At 44.2% G+C, this 21,387-nt stretch overlaps 1 protein-coding gene across 3 annotated transcripts in view; it reads left to right on the top strand.

Moving 5' to 3' along the window:
* The window catches only part of KSR2 (kinase suppressor of ras 2), a 526,910-nt gene that overhangs the window by 199,097 nt on the left and 306,426 nt on the right, over window positions 1–21,387 (top strand). For all 3 annotated transcript variants that reach the window (XM_058425819.1, XM_058425817.1, XM_058425818.1), the window contains one exon: window positions 12,137–12,650. In XM_058425819.1, the coding sequence (XP_058281802.1) occupies window positions 12,137–12,650 (514 nt within the window). The remainder of the gene's footprint in view (window positions 1–12,136; window positions 12,651–21,387) is intronic.

Below are 21,387 nucleotides of genomic sequence, written 5' to 3' on the forward strand. Positions count from 1 at the left end.
TCTTTGGTGGAATGGTGTGTATGTGTGAGTGTGTGTTTGTGTGTCTTTGGGGGAACTGTAGACTATGGGGAGGGGTGGGTCCCAGCTCAGCTGCAGGATGCCATGTGATTAAGGGGAAAGTGAGGGTGTAGGTTACTACCAACTATAAGACTTTAGCCATGACCTGTCACTTATCCATTACTTGTTGATAACATTACAGTTTCTTCATCGGTGGGATGGGGATAAGAGCAGAGCTTTACCCCTGAATTATTCCGAAGATTAAATGAAACGATGCCATTAGAGCATTTAGCCCCATCACAAGCACAGTAAGCACACAGTCAATGTTGTGAACCCTGAAAATCTGAGACAGATCTCAGTTAATTTAGAAAGTTTATTTTGCCAAGGCTGAAGATGCACGCCCATGACACAGCCTCAGGAGGTCCTGATGACATGTGCCCAAGGTGGTCAGAGCACAGTTTGCTTTTATACATTTTAGGGAGACATGAAACGTCAATCAATATATGTAAGATGTGCATTGGTTCCATTCAGAAAGGCGGGTCAACTCAAGCAGGGAGGGGGCTTCCAGGTCACAGGTAGGTGAGAGACAAACGATTGCATTCTTTTGAGTTTCTGATTAGCCTTTCCAAGGGAGGCAATCAGATATGCATTTATCTCAGTGAGCAGAGAGATGACTTTGAGGAGAATGGGAGGCAGGTTTGTCCTAAGCAATTCCCAGCTTGACTTTTCCCTTTAGCTTAGTGACTTTGGAGCTTCCAAGATTTATTTTCCTTTCACAATGTTGTATAAATGTTCATGTATAAAGGGGGTAAAAGCATCTATTTCACAGGATGCCACGGAGGATTGAATACATGCATAAAGTGCTTTATAACATTACTTGTTGATAGCTGTCTTTTCTTTTTCTTTTTTTTTTTTTTTTTGAGATGGAGTCTTGCTCTGTCGCCCAGGCTGGAGTGCAGTGGTGCGATCTTGGCTCACTGCAAGCTCCGCCTCCCAGGTTCACGCCATTCTCCTGCCTCAGCCTCCCGAGTAGCTGGGACTATAGGCGCCTGCCACCATGCCCGGCTATTTATTTATTTATTTATTTATTTGTATTTTTGGTAGAGACGGGGTTTCACCGTGTTAGCCAGGATGGTCTCGATCTCCTGACCTCATGATCTGCCCGCCTCGGCCTCCCAAATGCTGGGATTACAGGCATGAGTCACCGCGCCCAACCGATAACTGTCAATAACATCTACTTTACAGGGCAGGTGAGATCAGCACCAGTTCGGCTGCACTCCACATGCAGGCTTTTATGTGGCAATCCCCCAGTCAGTGTCCAGCAAATGCATGAGTTATCTAGGGCTTTTGTAAAAAAAAGCCACTGCAAACTAGATGGCTTAAATCAGCAGAAACATACTTTCCCACAGTTCTAGGGGCTTGCAAGTCTGAAATTGGGTGTTGGCAGGGCCGCACTGCCTCCAAAGGCTCTGGGGGAGAATCGGTTCCTTGCCTGTCCTGCGGCTTCAGCGGGTGGCTGGCCATCCTTGGTGCTCCTTGGTTTGTAGCTGCATCACTCCAGCCCCTGCCTCTGTCTTCACATGACATTCTCCTCTGTGTCTTCTCCTCGTCTTATAAGGACACAAACCATTGGACTTAGGATGTATCCTGATCCAGTATTAACTCATCTTAACTTGATTGTATCTGCAAAGATCCTATATGCAAATAAGGTACTGGAGGCTGCAGTTCAACCCAAAATAAAGGCTCAGTGGCCTCTGATACCCTGAGCTTTCTTTCTGTCAGAGTTAGCACCTGCCAAGACCAGGAATAAGGACTGGATGATTCTTTTTTTTTTTTTTTGAAATGGAGTTTCACTCTTGTCACCCAGGCTGGAGTGCAATGACACAATCTTAGCTCACTGCAACCTCATCTTCCCAGGTTAAAGCGATTCTCCTGCCTCAGCCTCCTGAGTAGCTGGGATTACAGGTGTGTGCCACCACACCTGGCTAATTTTTTTATTTTTAGTAGAGATGGGGTTTTACCATGTTGGCCAGGCTGGTCTTGAACTCCTGACCTCAGGTGATCCACCCGCCTCAGCCTCCCAAAGTGCTAGGATTACAGGCGTGAGCCACTGCGCCTGGCAGGACTGGATGATTCTTGAGTGCGAGCTCTGTGTCAGGCTCAAAATGAAAAGCACTGTATGCATTTATTTAATCCTCAGTGGCATTCTGTGAAACAGATGGTTTTACACTCTTTGTACATGAACATTTATACAACATTGACTGTGTGCTAGGGAATGAAGCTAAATGCTCTGTTTGCATGGTTTTATTTAATCTTCAGAGCAATCCCGGGGGAAAGCTCGGTTGTTATCCCCATTCTACAGATGAAGAAATGGAGTCACAGTGAGGAATTTTAGGGACAAATTCATGTCTAAGTGTTGGCGTTGACTTAGGAGAATTAACTCTTGTTCTTTCAGTTCAGAAAGCAAGTCTTCCATATGCAGAGGTATCTTCCTTTCTGGGGGAGTTAGTCAGTGAGTGACAGGCTCATGATCCCCCCTCTTCCAGACCTGCATTACCAGCATGTAATTCAGGGTCATGGGATGTTTACTCTGGAGATTCAGAGATCAGATGAGAGAGGAACAGTAGGTGAATGTGATGAAATCTTCATGTCTTTGTAGAAAAAAAAAAAACCCACTAAGACGAGATTTTAGAATTTCATGATCAATCTTTTCAGGCCAGAAAACTAACTTCTTCCTGGGGAGTGATCCCAGGGTTCCTGGGAGAAGGAGAAGTTGAGGTTCAGCTGCATCCCAGAATCTGCTCTTGGGTTACCTGCAGGAAACTCAGACTCAGCCTGTCTGACCCTGAGCTTGCCACCTCCTCTGTGCCCAATTTCCTTCTCCTGTATTTCCTATCACTGTGATCAATGCCACCAGCCACTGTGTGACCCAGGCTAGCAACTGGGACATCAGCCTGGACTTAGTGTCCTGCTTATGGGTCAGGTGAAGACCCAAACCCCACACGTCCTTCTTGGACAAGGCTCTGTGGCCTCGAGCAAGCCACTTGACCTCTCTGTGCCTCAGTTTCCTCATCTGTAAGATAGAGTAAATTCCACCCACTTTGTTGGATGGTTCCGTGGGTCTATAACTTTTTATGTGTAAATTCAATAAATGTTGGCTACTTTTCCTTTTTTCTCTTCTAATATGCAGTCACTCCACCTCTCTCTATCTCCACTGCCACAACTATCCCAGGTCCATGTCATCTCCCACCCAGATGCTTCCAGGAGCCTCAGGCTGGGCTCCTGCTGCTGCCTGGGCCCTGTCCAATCCTTTCTCCACACCATGGTCAGAGACATGTTTCCATGATGCTCAGCTTCCCTACACACAGGAGCCCTGTTGAGCCGCAAGGACGGATGCCCACACAGCCTGTGCACCAGGGTTTCTGGGACAGCTTTAATCACACATGGACAGGAGTGGCAGGTATATAGTCCCCACTCACCATTGTCCTTTGCACCCTGGGCCAGCACACTGGGCTCCAGGAGGACTCCATGCATCCCATCCATTGGGCTGTGTGGCTTTTAAGCCATACGATCAAAGAAACACCAGCCCCTCCCCGGTATGATCAGGAGCTGGCATTCGGCAGCAATGTTGTGGGCAGATGCTTGGCCTCCAGCTCCAATCCACTTGTCTGCATTTGCCCATTGGGAGAGCCAGCCCTTCCTTGGCATGAGCAGGAGTTTGGGGCCCAAGCCTCAAGGATATAGCAATATCTGCCCCTACAGAAAGTTAGCTTCCATCCCATTATCATTTATGATTAGGGGAGTTTCAGCTCCTCTCCTGGCATGACCACGGGACTAGGGTCTCAGCCTTGAAGCAGCTGTGTGATGTGGTGGACCAGAGCTTCCACCACACCCATTACCAAGTTTGATTGCCACAAGTCCTCAGCTGCACCAGGTCTCCAGGAGCTCTGGAGGAGACCACCTCCCTCTCTGGGAGGCCAGTGGCAAGGGGATCAGTCACACTGGCCCTTAGTTCTCAGCGTCCCATTCCGCCTAGAAGAGCAAATCCCTGGGAAGTCCTCCCGTCACTTCTTCTCCAGCCTGGTTCAAATACTTTTTTTTTTTTTGAGACTGGAGTCTCGCTCTGTCGCCCAGGCTGGAGTGCAGCGGCGCGATCTCGGCTCACTGCAAGCTCCGCCTCCTGGGTTCACGCCTTTCTCCTGCCTCAGCCTCCCGAGTAGCTGGGACTACACGCGTGGGTCACCACACCTGGCTAATTTTAGTATTTTTAGTAGAGACGGGGATTCGCCATGTTGAACTTCCGGCCTGAAGTGATCCGCCCACCTTGGCATGCCAAAGTGCTGGGGTTACATTGTGCACCACTGCGCCCAGCCTCTTTAACTAGCCTTCACAATCATCTTCCCCAGAGGTTCATTTCCTTTTTGTGCACCTGTTTGTCTCTCTTTCTCTCTCTCTTTTTTTTTTTTTTTTGAGACAGGAGTCTCGCTCTGTCGCCCAGGATGGAGTGCAGTGGCATGATCTTGGCTCACTGCAACCTCCGCCTCCCGGGTTCACGTCATTCTCCTGCCTCAGCCTCCAGCTCAGCCTCCCGAGTAGCTGGGACTACAGGCGCTCGCCACCATGCCCGGCTAATTTTTTTTTTTTTTTTTGTATTTTTAGTAGAAACGTGGTTTCACCGTGTTAGCCAGGATGGTCTCGATCTGCTGACCTTGTGATCCACCCGTCTCGGCCTCCCAAAGTGCTGGGATTACAGGTGTGAGCCACCGCGCCCGGCCGAATTTTTTCTTCTCTCAAAATAACTCCAGCTTAGCTGGGCGCGGTGGCTCATGCCTGTAATTCCAGCACTTTGGGAGGTTGAGGCTGGTGGATCACTTGAGGCCACTGTAGTCCCAGCTACTCAGGAGGCTGAGGCAGGAGAATAGCTTGAACCCCAGGAGGTGGAGGTTGCAGGGAGCTGAGATCGTGTCACTGCACTCCAACTTGGGCAACAGAGCAAGACTCTGTCTCCCCACCTCCTCACCCCGGAAAAATAACTCTAGCCATACTGAACGACTGGCAGTTCTCCAAACTCCCACGTCCCTCGTCTCCTGGCCCTTGACCCTGCTGTTCTCTCTGTCACCATCCTTCTGCTATCACCCATCTTGCTGCCACCTTTCCTAGGAACTCTTGTTCACCTTCAAGTTCTGGGCTTAGGTGCCAGCTCCTCCAGACTGCCTTCTCCTACCCACCCCCACCTCCTGACCAGTGGGATTCCTCTCTTCTGTGCCCCGTATGCTCCTGCACTTTTTCTAACTTAAGATTCTGTGTTTGGTATTGTGAGTACTTATTGATTCATTTTATGTAGGGGAAATTCACATAACATAAAATTAATCATTTCCAAGTAAACCAGGATGTGACATTTAGTTCATTCACAAGATTGTGCAACCACCACCTCTATTTAGTTCCAAACCTATTTCATCACCCCCTCAAAAACCCATGCCTATTAATAGTCACTCCCCATTCCCCACCAGCCCCAGCTCCTGGCAACCACGAATCTGCTCTCTTTCCCTATAGATTTGCCTCTTTGGGATTTTTCATATAAATGGAATCATATGATATATGACCCTTTGTGTCTGACTTATTTTACTTAACATAGTGTTTTTCAAGGTTGATCCACATGAATCAGTACTTCTTTCCTTTTTGTGGGTGAATAATATTCCATTATATGGACATACCACACTTTGTTTATCCATTCCTTAGTTGATGGACACTTGGGTTGTTTCCACTTTTTGGCAATTGTGAATAGTGCTGCTGTGAGCATTTGTCTACAAGTATTTGAGTCCTTGCTTTCAATTATTTGGGGTCTGTACCTAGGATGGAACTGCAGTGAGAGTTTTTTGATTATTGATCATTTTCACTAGACTGGGAGCATCTTGAGGACAGGGGCTGGCATAGTGAATGCCGGGGGACAAAGGGGATGAGTCACAAGGCACCCAGAATAGATGTTTTCACCCATCTTCAATCATCTGCCATTTGTTGGCATTGACATGATGGCTCAGGCTCTGTCTGATGGTTTGATTGCTTTATCTTATTAATTCAGTCCTCACTTCACTCTGATATCTGCTCAAATGTCCACTGTCACCTCCTCATCCTTTTGCGATTAAAATAGCCCCCAACACTTTTTTTTTTGTTTCTGTGCCCTGCTTTCTTTCCCTCTAGAAGACTTACTATCACTACATATATGATAAATTTGTTCATCTACTTGTTTCATCTGTTTCCCTACTAAGAATGTGAGCTCTGCAAAAACAGGTTTTTTGAGTGTGTGTGTGTTTTATTTATTGTTCTATTCTGATGTCCACAACAGTGCCTGGTACATAAAGGGTGTTCAAATATTTGTGAAATAAATACATTTAATTCTCACTGCACCCTCCAACAAAGCCATAATTATTCCCATTTTATGAGCCCCCAAACTGAAGCTCAGGGAGGTTAAGTAATTTGCCCAAGGTCACAGAGCTGGTCAGTGGTTTAACCAGAATTCTATTGGGTTCTTCTGGTTCCCAATCCCATATTCTTTCCATTTCATTCAGGATGGACAACAGCTTGTAATGATAATGCCAAAAGCACTACTTTGTGGCTTCATGGTCCAGTATTTGATTAAGACAGCTTAGAAAATAGATTGACTTTCTTAAACAGGCTTTACTTAGGCTAACTTGACAATGAGCTTGTATTCCCTCAGCAAATACATCAATCCAGAGCTTACTGTGCAATGGAGAAACTTGTCTTAACTTGATTCTCTGTTCTGTTCCTGGCTCTTAGAGCTATTTAGCTTCAGCTAAATGTCACTTCCTCACTGTACAAAGGGTGAGAATAGTAAAGCTGTCAGAACCACTACACACTCTTTAAATAGCAGATATTGATGTATTACCACAGTGTTGAGAATTACAATGCCAGTAGCTAGCATTTATGGTGTACCTATTGTGTGCTGGGAGCTGTGCTGAGCACATTGCTTGTATTTGTGCACTTGGTCCTCATAGTAGTCCCTGAGTTTTATTAGGTTTTATTATTGTTTATTAGTCCCTGAGTTTTATTAGGTTTGATTATTGTCCCATTGCACAGGTGACAAAGCTAAGACTCAGAGAGGTTAGATTAGCGCCCAAGGTCACACAGCCATAAGTGTTGGGGAGTCAGATTTAGAGCCCAAGTCATCAGACTCCAGCGTTGACTCTCTTACTCACTGGGCTAATGGGTATGTGTCAATATTTGAGAGTAGATAGTGTAATGATGGTGACTTTGGTAGAGTGTTCTTCTGGCAATCCTGGGAGGAGGCTCATTTTGAGAAATGAGCCTTTGTTTCAGTATCTTTTCCCGTTTGAATGATCTATGATGGCAAATGGAGGCCCCAGTTCTCTTTCACAGACAGCTTCATGCCCTGCTTGTTGAGGTGGCCGAAGTTTTGGGTTTGAATCTGGCTGCCAGTTACCATCTCTCTTGTGACCTTAGGCACATCTTCATCTCTTTGCATCAGTTTCCTTACCTACAAAATGGAAATCAAAATGACCCTTTGCACACAGAGTTACAAAAATTAAGTTAGATGTAAAACAGTCCCAATATAACAAGTGAAGAAAACAGACAATGAACCATTAAATATTGTCTTATGGATTTTTTTTTCCAAAAAAAAAAAAAAAATTCCACCCCAAACCATCTGGAAGGCTCTACCATCAGATATTGATAGGGATGATGGCTAGGCTGTAGAACAGCATTGCCTTTTTTTCTTATCTCAATTTTCTAATTTTTCTGTACTGAATATATAATAACAAAATGAGTTGTTTTAATTAAAAATGGGACAGTGAGTCAGTGTTCATGAAAGCACTTTGGAAACCATCAAATGTGCTATAAATTAGCTCTTGTTATGGTCGTTATAGTAATTATTATTGTTATTGCTAGTCAACTAGGAATTTCTTTCCGCCCCAAATCTCCTTCCTCGGCCCATCACGGAAGTGCCCACGTGGTTACCTTCCTCTGGGTTCTGGTGGGTCTTCCTTCATTGACACCTGGCCGACTTCTCTCCATCTTTGCTGCCACCACCCAAACCAGAGCCAGCATCATCTCTTGCAACTCCCTGAGATACCCCTTAATTGGGCTCTAGTTTTCCCTGCAGCAGCCTGAGTGATATTTGAGAAATGAACATTCAATCCATGCCTCCCCTGCCTCAAAACTCCCAATGGCTTCCTGTTGGACTTGGTATAAAAGCCAATCTGCACCTTAGCCCACAGACCTGGCAGTCTGTTCTCAACTGTCCCTTCAGCCTCTCCTTGAGCGTCACCCCATTGTCATCACACGGTTGTGAACACCACTTTCATGCAGGCACCCAGGAAAGAGACCTAGGAAAGTGACTGCCCTAACTTAGATGGTTTTGAAGCCTGTACATTTGGTATTGTTGGATCTTTATGCATTTAGAGCTCTTAGCATCGAGGATGCAGAAAGGCTTTACATAGTTGCATGAGAATCTGTATCTTTAGACCAAATTTGTAATTGCACTGTCAATATGGCAAATGAATGAAAACTGTTAATACACCATTAGATTTTTTTTTTTTTTGAGTCAGAGTTTCACTCTTGTTGCCCAGGCTGGAGTGCAATGGTGCGATCTCAGCTCACTGCAACCTCTGCCTCCTGGGTTCAAGCGATTCTGACTGCCTCAGCCTCCCGAGTAGCTGGGATTACAGGCGCATGCCACCATGCCTAGCTAAATTTTTGGATTTTTAGTAGAGATGGAGTTTCATCATGTTGGTCAGGCTGGTCTTGAACTCCTGACCTCAGGTGATCCACCCGCCTCGGCATCCCAAAGTGCTGAGATTACAGGTGTGAGCCACCACACCCGGCCTACCATTGGATTTTTAAGTTTCTCTGTCTCTTCGTCTGTCGCCAGGTGAGTGCAGTGGGAATCTCGGTCATGCAAGTCCGCCTCCGGTTCAGCCTTCTCTCCTCAGCCTCTCCCCCGCCACCACGCCCGGCTAATTTTTTGTATTTTTTAGTAGAGACGGGGTTTCACCGTGGTCTCGATCTCCTGACCTCGTGATCCGCCCGCCTCGGCCTCCCAAAGTGCTGGGATTACAAGCGTGAGCCACCGCGCCCGGCCTGTCTCTCTCTTTTTAATTGAGTTTATACCAAAGATGAAAACCTCAATTCGAATTCATAACAGTGGGGATTTAAAAAAGTGTCTTGTCTTTCTAACAAGCTATTGGAAGACTTAAAAAAAAAAAAACAAAAGCCCTTCCTACTTCTAGGCTTTAGCCCTTGTTGTTTCCCAGCCTGGTGTGCTCTGTCCTTAGTGTTCAGTGTGACCATCCCCTTCCTGTCCTTCACATGCCAGCAGGAATGTCACTTCCTTAGGAGGCCTTCCCTGATCACCCTACTAAAGTAGGCCCCCCGTATTCTTGTATTTTATTTTTAATTTCTTAACAGAAATTTTTGATTGAGATAATTGTAGATTCACATACAGGTGTAAGAAATAATACAGACATTCCTTGTACATTTTTCTTTCCAATGGTACATTTTGTAAAACTATAGTACTACTGTAGTGTACAATACAGTATCACAGAATATTGATATGGTTACAATCCACCATCTTGTTCAGATTTCCCCAGCTTTATTTTCACTCGTGTGTGTGTGTGGTGCCTGTGCCTGTGTGTGTATTTAGTTCTATGTATTTTTCTTTTTAAGGCAGGGTCTCACTCTGTCATCCAGCCTGGAGTGCAATGGCATGAACATGGCTAACTGCAGCCTCAATCTCCTGAGGCTCAAGCAGTCCTCACACCTCAGCCTCCCAAGTAGCTGAGACTACAGAGTGCACCACCATGCCTGGCTAATTTTTTTACTTTCTGTACAGACAAGGTTTTACTATGTCACCCAGGCTGGTCTTGAACTCCTGGGCTCAAGTGATCCTCCTGCTCCGGCCTCCCAAAGTGCTGGGATTACAGGCAAGAGCCACCACCATGGGCCTAGTTCTTTTTTTTTTTTTTAATTATTATACTTTAACTTCTAGGGTACATGTGCACAACGTGCAGGTTTGACACATAGGTATACATGTGCCATGTTGGTTTGCTGCACCCATCAACTCATCATTTACATTAGGTATTTCTCCGAATGCTATCCCTCCCCCAGCCCTCCACTCCCACAACAGGCCCCTATGTGTGATATCCCCCGCCCTGTGTCCAAATGATCTCATTGTTCAATTCCCACCTATGAGTGAGAACATGTGGTGTTTGGTTTTCTGTCCTTGTGATAGTTTGCTGAGAATAATTGTTTCCAGCTTCATCCATGTCCCTGCTAAGGACATGAACTCATCCTTTTTTATGGCTGCATAGTATTCCATGGTGTCTATGTGCACAATGGGCTTAATTCTATGTAATCTGGTCACCTGTGTAGGTTTGTATATCTACCACAGTTAAGATGCTGGAGAGTTCTGGCACTCCAGGGTTCCCTTGTATTGCTGTGCTATCCCCATATCCACTTTTCTCCTACCCCCTTTTCTGCCATCCCTAACCCCTGGCAACCATCAATCTATCCTCTGTTTCAAAAATACTATATAAATGGAGTCATATAGTATGTAACCTTTGGGGATTGGTATTTTTTACTCAGTCTAATTCTCCGGAGATTCGCCCAGGCTTTTGTGTGACTTGGCACTTGATGCCTTCTCCTGGCTGAGCTGTGTAGCACATGGTTTGTATGTAGCACTGTCTGGTTAACCATTCTGTTGCCCATATTCTGTTTTTTTTTTTTTTTTTTTTTTTTTTTTTTTTTTTTTTTTTTTTTTTTTTTTTTTTTTTTGAGAGTGAGCCTGTAGCCCAGGCTGCAGTGTAGTGACGCAATCTTGGTTCACTGTAATCTCTGCCTCCTGGGTTGAAGCAATTCTCCTGTCTCAGCCTCCCCAGTAGCTGGGATTACAGGCGCATGCCACTATGCCTGGCTAATTTTTTGCATTTTTAGTGAAGATGGAGTTTCACCATGTTGGCCAGGCTGGTCTCAAACTCCTAACCTCAAGTGATCTGCCCACCTCGGCCTCCCAATTGCTGGAACTACAGGTGTGAGCCTCCGTGCCCAGCCGCCCGTATTCTTTTTATCATGTCATTCTGTTTATTTCCCTCCCAGCACCAATAACCATGTGAAATCCTTCAGTGAGCATGTTTTCTTGTCTATCATGACTGCTTTGGCAGAACGTAAGTCCAGGGGACCAGGGTCTCGTCTGTGTTGCTTTTGTGTCTTTTCCAAGCAAAGAGCATAGTTAGCACTCACAGGATGTTGACTGGACAAATGCATGAATGAGAACATGGCGACATAGATCTGGAAGGAGTATGCGATGGCCGAGGAAGTGGTCAGGGAGGGATTAAGGATGAACTTGACTTCCTTGGAATTTGTGTATCTCACGTGAGGGTTAGGTATTAAAATTTCCATGTAAGGGAAAAGTTATCCTTTAAAGTACTTTAAATCACTTTGAAGCTGCCGGAACTGGGAACTTGGGAAGCTCAAAAGGTGAGAATTAACTTCTTTCCTTTTCTGAGCATTTGGGCTGTGGGGTCTTCCCAGCTATGGGGCAGTGGAAGACAAGGCTGTTGAATGGGGAATAGGGTAACAGGGTCAACAAAGGGATTTTATTCTCTTTTTGGAGGGGCCAAGTAGAGGTGGTTGGCTTTATGTAAATGTACTTATGATGTAATGTGGGTATGATGTAACATGCATTTGATAGAATGTCTATAAGAGGTAATGGGCATATGAAATAGCATGCATATGATGTAATGTGCATATAATGTGACATGCGTATGATATAATGTGCATATGATATGTCCATATAACATGCATACAACATAACAGATATATAGTGTAACATGCATATGATGTAATGTGCATATGATATAACATGCATACAATGTCACAGGTATATAGTGTAACGTGCATATGATGTAATGGGCACATGATGTAATGGGCATAAGATAATTTGCATATGAGATAACATGCATACGATGTAACAGGTATATAGTGTAACATGCATATGATGTAATGGGCACGTGGTGTAATATGTGTATGATGTAATGGTGTGTATGGTGTAACTCACCTGGCTTTCTCATGGCTTAACCATTGTCTCTGCTCTTCTGTCCCAACTCAGGAGGCAACCTTTCCAAACAAGACTGGACCATCCAGTGGCCCACGACAGAGACGGGGAAGGAGAACAATCCCGTGTGCCCCCCGGAGCCCACCCCGTGGATCCGCACCCATCTCTCCCAGAGCCCCAGGGTCCCGTCCAAGTGCGTCCAGCACTATTGTCACACTAGCCCCACTCCCGGGGCCCCTGTGTACACCCACGTGGACAGGCTTACCGTGGACCCCTACCCGGGCTTGTGCCCGCCCCCGCCACTGGAGTCGGGCCACCGTTCCCTGCCCCCATCGCCCCGGCAGCGGCACGCGGTCCGCACCCCGCCGCGCACCCCCAACATCGTCACCACCGTGACCCCGCCGGGCACGCCGCCCATGAGGAAGAAGAACAAGCTGAAGCCCCCGGGGACCCCACCGCCCTCCTCCCGAAAACTGATACACTTGATCCCGGGATTCACCGCGCTGCATCGGAGCAAATCCCACGAGTTCCAGCTGGGGCACCGCGTGGACGAGGCCCACACGCCCAAGTGAGTGCGCTCGGTGGGTGCCCTGGGGCGGTCGAGCCCCGACCTGCGAGGGGCTGCTCCGTGGTCCCAGGAGCTGCCCAGGTCAGGGAAGCCGGGAACAAACTTGCGTTCCAGACTCTGGTTGAATGAAAAATGGCTTTTCACAGAGGGTGCTGAGCAAATGAATAGAACAGAATTTCCCAGAATTGGCTGTTTAAAAAATGCGATTAATATCCTATGGCCTAGGGGCTAAATCTGATACCCGGCTTGATTTTGTAAATAAAAGGTGTTGGAACACGCCCATGATCATTCCTTTATGTGTTGCCTATGGCTGCTTTTGTGTGACAATGCCGAGTGAGAACGGCCCACAAAGCTGAAAATATTTACCATCTGGCTTTTTACTGAAAACGTTTGCCAACCCCTGCAGAGTCTAGCCTAGTGCCGCTCCTTGAAGTAGGATACGAGGCATATATTAACCTTCAACTTTCTAGTAGTCACATTAAAAAGAATGAAAAGGAACAAATGATATTAATGCTCATAATACATCATTCAACCCAATATATCAAAATTATAATATTTTAACAAAGAATCAATGTAAAATATCATTACTGAGATATTTTGCATTTTTTTAAATACAAAGTCTTTGAAATTGAATGTGTATTTTATATCCACGGCTCATCTCAGTTGAAGGTGGTAGGAAGCAGGACACATTGGGGAAATTGACAGAGGACCCCTTTGGGGGAGAGAGCAGGTGTGTGATGTTGGGTGAGACTCGAGGATTAGGCAGGTGGCTGTGCTATTCACAGTAGCCAAAAAGTAGAAACAACCTGTGTCCATCAGTAGACAAATGAGTAAACACAATGTGGTCTATCCATACAATGCAATATTATTCAGGCTTAAAAAGGAAGAAACTTCTTTTTTTTGAGACGGAGTCTGGCTCTGTTGCCCAGGCTGGAGCAGTGGTGGGATGTCAGCTCACTGCAACCTCTGCCTCCCAGGTTCAAGTGATTCTTCTGCCTCAGCCTCCCAAGTAGCTGGGACCACAGGCCTGCGCCACCACGCCTGGCTAATTTTTTGTATTTTTAGTAGAGACAGGGTTTCACCATGTTGGCCAGACTGGTCTCGAATTTCTGACCTCAAATGATCTGCCCGCCTTGGCCTCCCAAAGTGCTGGGATTACAGGCATGAGCCACCATGCCCGACCTGGGAGGAACTTCTGATATATGCTACAACATGGGTGAACCTTGAAGACAGCATGCTAAGAGTAAAATATGCCAGACACATAACGACAAATACTGTATAATTCCACCAATATGAGATACCTAGAGTAGACAATTTATAGAGGCAGAAAGTAGAACAGTGGATGCCAGGGCTGAGGGGAGGGAGAATGGGGAGTTATTATTTACTGGATAAAGACTTTGCATTTGGAATGATGAAAACATTCTGGAGATGGATGGTGGTGATGGTTGTTCAACAATGCAAATGTAATTAGTACCACTGAACTGTACACTTCAAAATGGTTAAGATGGTAAATTTTATATTATGTATATTTTATCACCATTTAAAAAAGGCAGGATTCTGTAAGCGAAGGGTTGGCACACTTTTTCTGTACAGGGGCAGATAGTAAATAGTTTAGGCTTTGCAGGCCATTCAGTCTCTGTTGCAGTTACTCAACTCTATCATGTAGCACAAAACCAGCACAGACAATAGGTAAACAAATGGGCATGGCAGTGTTCCAATAAAACTTTATTTATAAAAACAGGTACCAATTTGGCCCATGAACTATGATTTACCAAGCCCTGTCTGAAGCTGTAGTGTAGAGAGTGATCTCTTTTCTGAAGCATTGGGAATGCCCTACAGTGATTGACGTGGAACATGGGATTTTACAACAGTCATATTTAAGCTGCTGTGTGAAATCTAGCTTGAAGACGTAGAATGCATGTTTGAGACCTCTGAGGGTGAAGCAGAGGATAGATGCTTTTCTGATTGGAGTTGTATTTGATTTGCATGGTTTTGTGAGAGCCACAGAGATTGGGACCTGCTGAAACCTCAAGGTGAAGACATGGGGTAGAGTTCCAGGAAGGCTGGGAGTACAGGTTGCTGAGGTGGAAGGTGGAAGAGGCATTTGGGGTTTGCTTGCTATGGTGGCCCCACACTTTGTGCTTCTCCCTGTCCCTTTCCCAGGGTGCACCACCTAGTAAGGCGAAACTTGATCAGAAAGCCGACTCTCCAGACACATCATCTTTTAATCTGCAAGATGGAGGCCAAGTGAGAGAGGCTGCCCTTTGGTTTTTAAATGCGATCCTTTCCCTAGACCCCTGAAGGATTTATTCTGCCTGGATAGGGTTGAATGGCCCACTTCTTCAAGGTCTTCCAAATTGAAGACCTTGGCCACCTTTAGTGCTTTTTGGAATTTGTATATCAGGACTCAGGTGGCGTTAAGCTTTGCCCTTCAGGTTTCTTCTGGCTGAGTTAGCAAGCTCATCACTTCCTCAAGGCTGGTAGTTCCCTGGCCCACCTTAGGGGATGCTGTGGTTCATGGCAAGGAAGCAGTAGAGGAGAGGAAGAGAGTGGTCAGTTTGGTGATGTGGAAAATGCCGTGGGACCACTTAGCCTGGGACCATGCCTCCAGGTTCACGGGGATATCAGGGCAGCAGGCCTGGGGGTGTTAAAAAAAACTAAGACAAAAACAACAGCAACCTGAATAATGTTGGCAGCGGGGGTCATGGGTAGAGGTGAATTCTGATCAGGATTTATAAAGGAGGCGTTAGTTGAGGTGAGTCCCAATTATTAGACTGATAACAACAGTCATCATTTACCTGGGTCTAAACTAGTCCTGATTCTGCCAGAAAGTAGCCTTTTGACCTTGGATTTAACCTCTCTGAATCTTAGTTTTCTCAGCTGTGGACCCAAGAGGTTAGAATACATTTATGTTTTTAAATTTGTGGTCATGACCCATTCGTGGTTGATAGCATTGTTTTAATGGCTTGTGACCAGCATTAAAAAAACGAAATAGACTAGCCTAGACTAGAGTATATTGGAACACATTGCATATGGTAAGCATTTTAGTGTTGTTTTGTAAAACTTGTTTTCAGTAAGTACAGGCATACTTTAGAGATATTGTGAGTTTGGTTCCAGACCACCACAATAAAGATCCTAAAGTGAATGACACAAATTTTGGGTTTCCCAGTACATACAATAGTTATGTTTTATACCATACTGTAGTCTATTAAGTGTATGATGGCATTATGTCTTAAAAAACAATGTACATACATTAATTTAGAAATACTTTAATGCTAAAAAACACTAATGATCATCTGAGCCTTCAGTGAGCCATACTGTTTGCTGGTGGAAGGTCTTGCTTCAATGTTGATGGCTGCCGACTGATCAAGGTGATGGTTGCTGAAAGTTGGGCTGACTGTGACAATTTCTTAAAATACGACAATGCAGTTTTCTACATAGATAGACTCTTCCTTTCACAAAAAAGTTCTCTGTAGCATGTGATGCCGTTTGATAGCCTAGTAGAACTTCTTTCAAAATTAGAGTCAATCCTCTCAAACCCTGCCACTGCTTTGTCAACTAAGTTTATGTAATATTCAAAAATGTTTCTTGTCAATTCAACAATGTTCAAGGCATCTTTACCTGGAGTAGGTTCCATCTCAAGAAACCACTTTCCTTGCTCATCCATAAGAAGCAATTCCTTGTCTATTTAAGTTTTATCATGAGATTGCAGCAATTCAGTTATATCTTCAGGCTCCACTTTTAATTCTAGTTCTCTTGCTGTTTCTACCACATCTGCAGTTACTTCCTCCATTGAAATCTTGAACCCCTCGAAGTCATCCATGAGGGTTGGAATCAACTTCTTCCAAACTCCTGTTAATGTTGATATTTTGACCTCCTTCCATGAATCATGAATGTTCTTAATGGAATCCAAAATGGTGAATCTTTTCCAGAAGATTTTTTTTTTTTTTTTTTTTGAGGTGGAGTCTCACTCTGTCACCCAGGCTGGAGTACAATAGAGCAATCTTGGCTCACTGCAACCTCCACCTCCTGGGTTCTAGCAATTTTCCTGCCTCAACCCCCTGAGTAGCTGGGATTACAGATGCCCACCACCATGCCTGGCTAATGTTTGCATTTTTAGGAGAGATGGAGTTTCACCATGTTGGCCAGATTGGTCTTAAATTCCTGACCTCGGGTGATCCACCCACCTCGGCCTCCCAAAGTGTTGGGATTACAGGCATGAGCCACTGCACCCGGCCTCCAGAAGATTTTTATTTTACTTTTCCCAGATCCATCAGAGGAATCACTATCTATGGCAGCTATAGCCTTATAAAATGTATTTCTTAAATAATAAGACTTGAAAGATAAAATTACTCCTTAATCCATGGGCTGCAGAATGGATGTATTAGCAGGGATGAAAATCACATAATCTGTTTGTACATCTTCATCAGAGGTTTTGGGTGAGCAGATGCATTGTCGATGAGCAATAATATTTTGAAAGGAATCTTGTTTTTTCTAAACAGTAGGTCTCAACAGTGGGCTTAAAATATTCAGCAAACCATGCTGTCAACAAAAGTGCTATCATCCAGGCTTCGTTGTTCATTTATAAAGTACAGGCACAGTAGATTTAGCATAATTCTTAAGAGCCCTAGAATTTTTGGCATGATAAATGAGCATTGGCTTCAGCTTAAAAGTCACCAGCTGTGGTAGTCCCTAGCAAGAGAGTCAGCCTGTTCTTTGAAGCTTTGAAGCCAGGCATTGACTTCATCTCTCTAGCTCTGAAAGTCCTAGATGGCATCCTTGAATATAAGACTGTTTCATTTACATTGAAAATCTGTCATTTAGTGTCACCACTTTTCATCAATGATCGTAGCTAGATCTAGATAACTTGCTGCAGCTTTTCCATCAGCATTTGCTGCTTCACTGTACTTTTATGTTATGGAGACAACTTTTTTCCACAAACCTTATAAGCCAACCTCTACTGGTGTCCAAATTTTCTTCTGAAGCTTCCTCACCTCTCTCAGCCTTCATAGAATTGAAGAGAGTTAGGGCCCTGCTCTGGATTAGGCTTTGACTTAAGGGAATGTTGTGTCTGGCTTGATCTTCTGTCCAGACCACTAAAACTTTCTCCATATCAGCAATAAGGCTGTTTTACTTTCCTATCATTCATTGCTCGTGGAAATAGCACTTTTAGTTTCCTTAAGAAAAAGAACTTTTCCTTTGCCTTCACAACTTGACCATTTGGCATAGGAAGCCTAGCTTTCAGTTCATTTCGGCTTTTGACGTATCTTCCTCACTGAGCATAATCATTTTTAGCATATGATTTAGAGTGATAGATGTACAACTCTTCCTTTCATTGGAATGCTTAGAGGATATTGTTGGGTTATTAATCAGGTTAGTTTCAATATTGTTGTGTCTCAGAAAATAGGGAGGCCCAGGAAAAGGAGACAGAGATGGGGAATAGCCTGTTAGTGGAGCAGTCGGAACACTTACAACATTGATCGATTTATTTCACTGTCATATGGGCACGGTTTGTGGCACCCCAAAACAATTACCATAGTGACGTGGAAGATCACTGATCACAGATAACCATAACAGATATAATAATAATGAAAAAGTTGGAAATATTGCTAGAATGACCAAAACGTGACACAGAGACATGAAGTGAGCTTGTGCTGTTGGAAATGTGGCAGCGAGAGGCTTGTTCAATGCAGGGTTACCACAAACCTTCAATTTGTAAAAAAATGTGATGTCTGCAAAGTGCAGTGGAGTGAAGTGCAATACAACAAGATATGCCTGTATGTCCTTTTCTTTTTCCCGCTGGAGTCTCTTCCTACTCTGAACAGCTTTGATTCTAGAATAAACCCCATCAGGGAGTAGGTGAGAAGGTTTGAGAAGCCTTTGCCCTCTCTTCTGTGAAATGTAGCCAGAGATAGTTCCAGAGCTATTCGGTGCATTCTGGTTCCAGTTATCTCTCTTTCATGTCTAGTTTCTTCTCTCCTTCACCCCCGTAGTCCTGCTGGGAACCATCTCTGTGGCTAACTAGTATTCAGTCTGCTTTTATTTCCTCCGAATGGAATGAATCTGAGTTTCAACCGTCACAAATCTTTGTGAACAGGTTCCAAAGCTTTTAAAACTGTTGGTTCCTGTGATTTTTCAAGCATACAATACCAAAAGAGGTCTGGAGTTGGAGGAAGGCTAGGAATGCTATTTTTATTTTTATTTTTTGAGATAGAGTCTTGCTCTGTTGCCTAGGCTGGAGTGCAATGGCGCGATCTCAGCTCACTGCAACCTCCGCCTCCCAAGTTCAAGTGATTCTCCTGCCTCAGCCTCCCAAATAGCTGGGATTACAGGCACCTGCCACCACGCTAAGCTAATTTTTTTTTTTTTTGAGATGGAGTCTCACTGTGTTGCCCAGGCTGGAGTGCGGTGGCACAATCTCAGCTCACTGCAACCTCTGCCTCCTGGGTACAAGCAATTCTCCTGCCTCAGCCTCCTGAGTAGCTGGGATTACAGGTGCGTGCCATGATGCCTGGCTAATTTTTGTATTTTTAGTAGAGATGGGATTTCACCATTTTGATCAGGCTGGTCTTGAACTCCCGACCTCGGTGATCCGCCCGCCTCAGCCTCCCAAAGTGCTGGGATTACAGATGTGAGCCACCATGCCCAGCCGAGGAAGGCTATTTTTTAGGCTCTTTATCCTTGGTGCTCTCAGGCACACCCATGATGGTGTTTATCAGATGATCTGTTTGGGTTTTCCTCCTGTCCCCAGTAGTATCTCACGTGCTTTTTCAGAATGAGCATGACAAGAAAACAAGAATATATTAGCCATAGCATGTCTGTCATCTCCGCTGGGAGATTTGCTATCTAGTTGTGTTGGAATATGTTAGAACTGCTATGATTAATCTAATCAAAGCCATTTCCCCTGTTTTGTGTTCATTCTCAAAGAACTGTTTATTTTCTTCTTTTCCTTTCTTTTTATTTTTGCATTTAAGTATGTGGTTTTATTCCTCTGGCATTCCTAAAACACACACACACACACACACACACACACACACACGCACACACACTCTCTATACTTTCCCTGGTAAAAGTAATGATTGATTATTGTGGAAGTTGAAACAACTTTGGAAATGTGATGAAGAGAGTGGGAAGTATGTGCTGATGTTCTTGTTTTCTTTTCTTTCTTCTTTTTTTTAACTTTCATTTTAAGGTCACGGGTATAAGTGCAGGTTTGTTACATAGGTAAACTTGTGTCATGGGGTTTTGTTGTACAGATTATTTCATCACCCAGGTGCCTAGTACCCATTAGTTATTTTTCCTGATCCTCTCCCTCCTCCCACCGTCTACCCCCCGGAAGGCCCCAGTGTGTGTTGTTCCCCTCTGTGTCCATGTGTTCTCATTTAGGTCCCACTTAAAAGTGAGAACATGCGGTATTTGGTTTTCTGTTCCTGTGTTAGTTTGCCAAGGATAATGGCTTCCAGCTCCATCCCTGTTCCTGCAAAGGACATGATCTTGTTCTATTTTATGGCTGTGTAGTATTCCACAGTGTATATACACCACATATACTTATATACATAGATATACGTAGAGCATGAATTCTCAATGGAGCTGAAATCACCTCTGAGGGGACAAAGATTGGTTATTGGGGAAGACAGGAAAAATCTTGGATTTTTACAATAGTTTGTGCCTCTCCTTCACAAGGAGCCACCGTACATAAACAGAGATACATCATATCTGTGCTTATGAAAATTTCACTGGAGGTTGGGGATGGAGATTAGGAACCACAAAATCTGAAAAGGTTCCCAAAGGAGCCATAATAGAAAACAGGTTGAGAAACACTGACATAGATTGTGGATTTAATCCTATAAATGCAGTTAGCCATAGGCATGGGGAGTTATCAAGAATCTCTCTGACATTCTTATTAGCCTTTGTTTTCCCTCTGGCTTTGTGGCCATACTTCGAAGGGTAAAGAGGCACTGATTCCTTATAGTGAGCTGTTCAGAAAATTAAGAGGGAGTGATCTCAGGGATTCTGGTTATCTTGATCTTCATCCCAAGGATCCCACACCCACAGCCACATTGTTGGGGGAAGAAAGATCCTAACAATTCTGTGTGCGATGATTTGTATGTCTTCAGAGTTTCTCATTTGTCTGCCCATGATACAAATGGCTTGTTCCTTCTTTTCAGAAGATCTGAAAGGGTAAACTGCATTTCTGTAAACTGAATTACATTTTAAATGTGCAGGAGAAGCTCAGTATTAAAAAGGAATTCTATCACATATATATTTTTTCAAATCCTTGTTAAAGGTGATTTTTCCATTATAATTGTAATTACAGAAGTAATTTGCAGATATATCTTTATTCTGAAAATACAAGCAAAATAAAATGTAAGCAATAGATGGTAAAATTCTCCATTTCCCTTGTCATGGAGAACTACTATAACTGCTATTAATACTTTGATATAAATCCTTGTGTGCATTATTCATGTTTGTAGGTGTATATGAAATAGATCTAGTTCCCTTTCTTCATTATTGGAACCACACTATATGCTTTTATTAATGTGACTTGCCTTTATTGGTCCTGCACAAATACAGATATTCCATTTATGACCTTTTCACAATTTACTTCTTTGGAAATTCTTCTGTTTTCCCCAAAGCACATCTAGAACATTCCTTGGTACATGTCTCTGTGTTCATACCTGTGTAGTTTGTGAGTGAACACATTTCACCTCCACCCTTATGGAGCAGTATGTCAAAA

Source organism: Hylobates moloch, unplaced genomic scaffold (genome assembly GCF_009828535.3).
Source record: "Hylobates moloch isolate HMO894 unplaced genomic scaffold, HMol_V3 SCAFFOLD_12, whole genome shotgun sequence".
NCBI lineage: Eukaryota > Metazoa > Chordata > Mammalia > Primates > Hylobatidae > Hylobates > Hylobates moloch.